Source organism: Chaetura pelagica, unplaced genomic scaffold (genome assembly GCF_000747805.2).
Source record: "Chaetura pelagica isolate M959 unplaced genomic scaffold, ChaPel_1.0 scaffold252, whole genome shotgun sequence".
NCBI lineage: Eukaryota > Metazoa > Chordata > Aves > Apodiformes > Apodidae > Chaetura > Chaetura pelagica.
This window is the reverse complement of record NW_009952359.1, coordinates 204,848-205,791: the sequence shown is the minus strand read 5'-3', so window position 1 is coordinate 205,791 and position 944 is coordinate 204,848. Positions and strand designations below refer to the sequence as shown.

The 944-nt window shown below is 61.0% G+C and overlaps 1 protein-coding gene across 1 annotated transcript in view; it reads right to left on the bottom strand.

The window, feature by feature from the left end:
• The window catches only part of LOC104397863 (chromosome unknown open reading frame, human C9orf172), a 3,885-nt gene extending 3,042 nt beyond the window's left edge, over positions 1 to 843 (bottom strand). The window contains exon 1 of the mRNA XM_010007875.1: positions 834 to 843. Within this exon, the coding sequence (XP_010006177.1) occupies positions 834 to 843 (10 nt within the window). The remainder of the gene's footprint in view (positions 1 to 833) is intronic.
• Positions 844 to 944: the final 101 nt, after the last annotated feature.

Sequence of the window (944 nt, the reverse complement as noted above, 5' to 3'; positions counted from 1 at the left end):
GGCAGGGACGAGGACATGGAGGCGTCACATCGTGCCAGGGGCTGGCAGACAATCAAATCCCTGGGGGCTGCACTGGCCACCTTTATGTCTTGGTACACCGTAGACACCAGGATGTCAGGTGGGTCTGTTCGTGTCATCTTAAAAGCGACTCTTCTGCCAGCTCCCCTTCAGATGGCCTCAGAGGAAGGCAGCCAGCCCTGCAAGAGAACAGACAAGGCACCTAAATCCTGGTGGGGACCTCAAGGAGCTGTGATGGTGCTGGATAAATCCCCACAGCTCCTGGCTGAGGGGGAGGTTTTTGGCCACCTCTTCAGAAATGAGGGCTTGGGGGTGTCCCAGCCTCCACTGCTGCTGTTAGGAATCAAATCCCTACCGGGGGAGAGCTATAAAAAGGCTCCAAATCCAGGGTGCGGATGGCAGGGCACCCATGGGTGCAGCAGGTACCATGCAGCAGCTGGGGAGGGGTGCCAGCTCATCAAGGGGAGAGGAGGCCACCAACTGCCATGCCCCTGCTCTTGGCTGCACAACATGGAGACCCTTGCAGCATTGCAGGAAATGGTGGATCTGAACAGGGTCAGGAGGACTCCGCACCAGGGTTGTCCATAGTGGGTGGGGGTCATGTGCCCAGCCCCCACTGTGAACGTCTGAGGGGCTGTGGGACTTCTGGGACCATGTGCCCCCACATCCCAGCACCAGCATGACAGGCAGCACAGACAGGAGCATCGCACAGGGGTGGTACCAGGAGCACCCTCCATGGTGGCTGGGAAGCCCCCACTGCTCTGGGACTCCGGGGTGCAGGAGCTTTACCCCCTCCCCATGGTGGCTGCACCCACCTAGCCCCATGATCACCCCTGTGGGGCACCAGCTGTCCTGGCTGGCTGCAGCCACATCACACCATGAGGCTGCTCCCGCCAGCATGGGTGGCAACACGGCTGGCCGGGTGG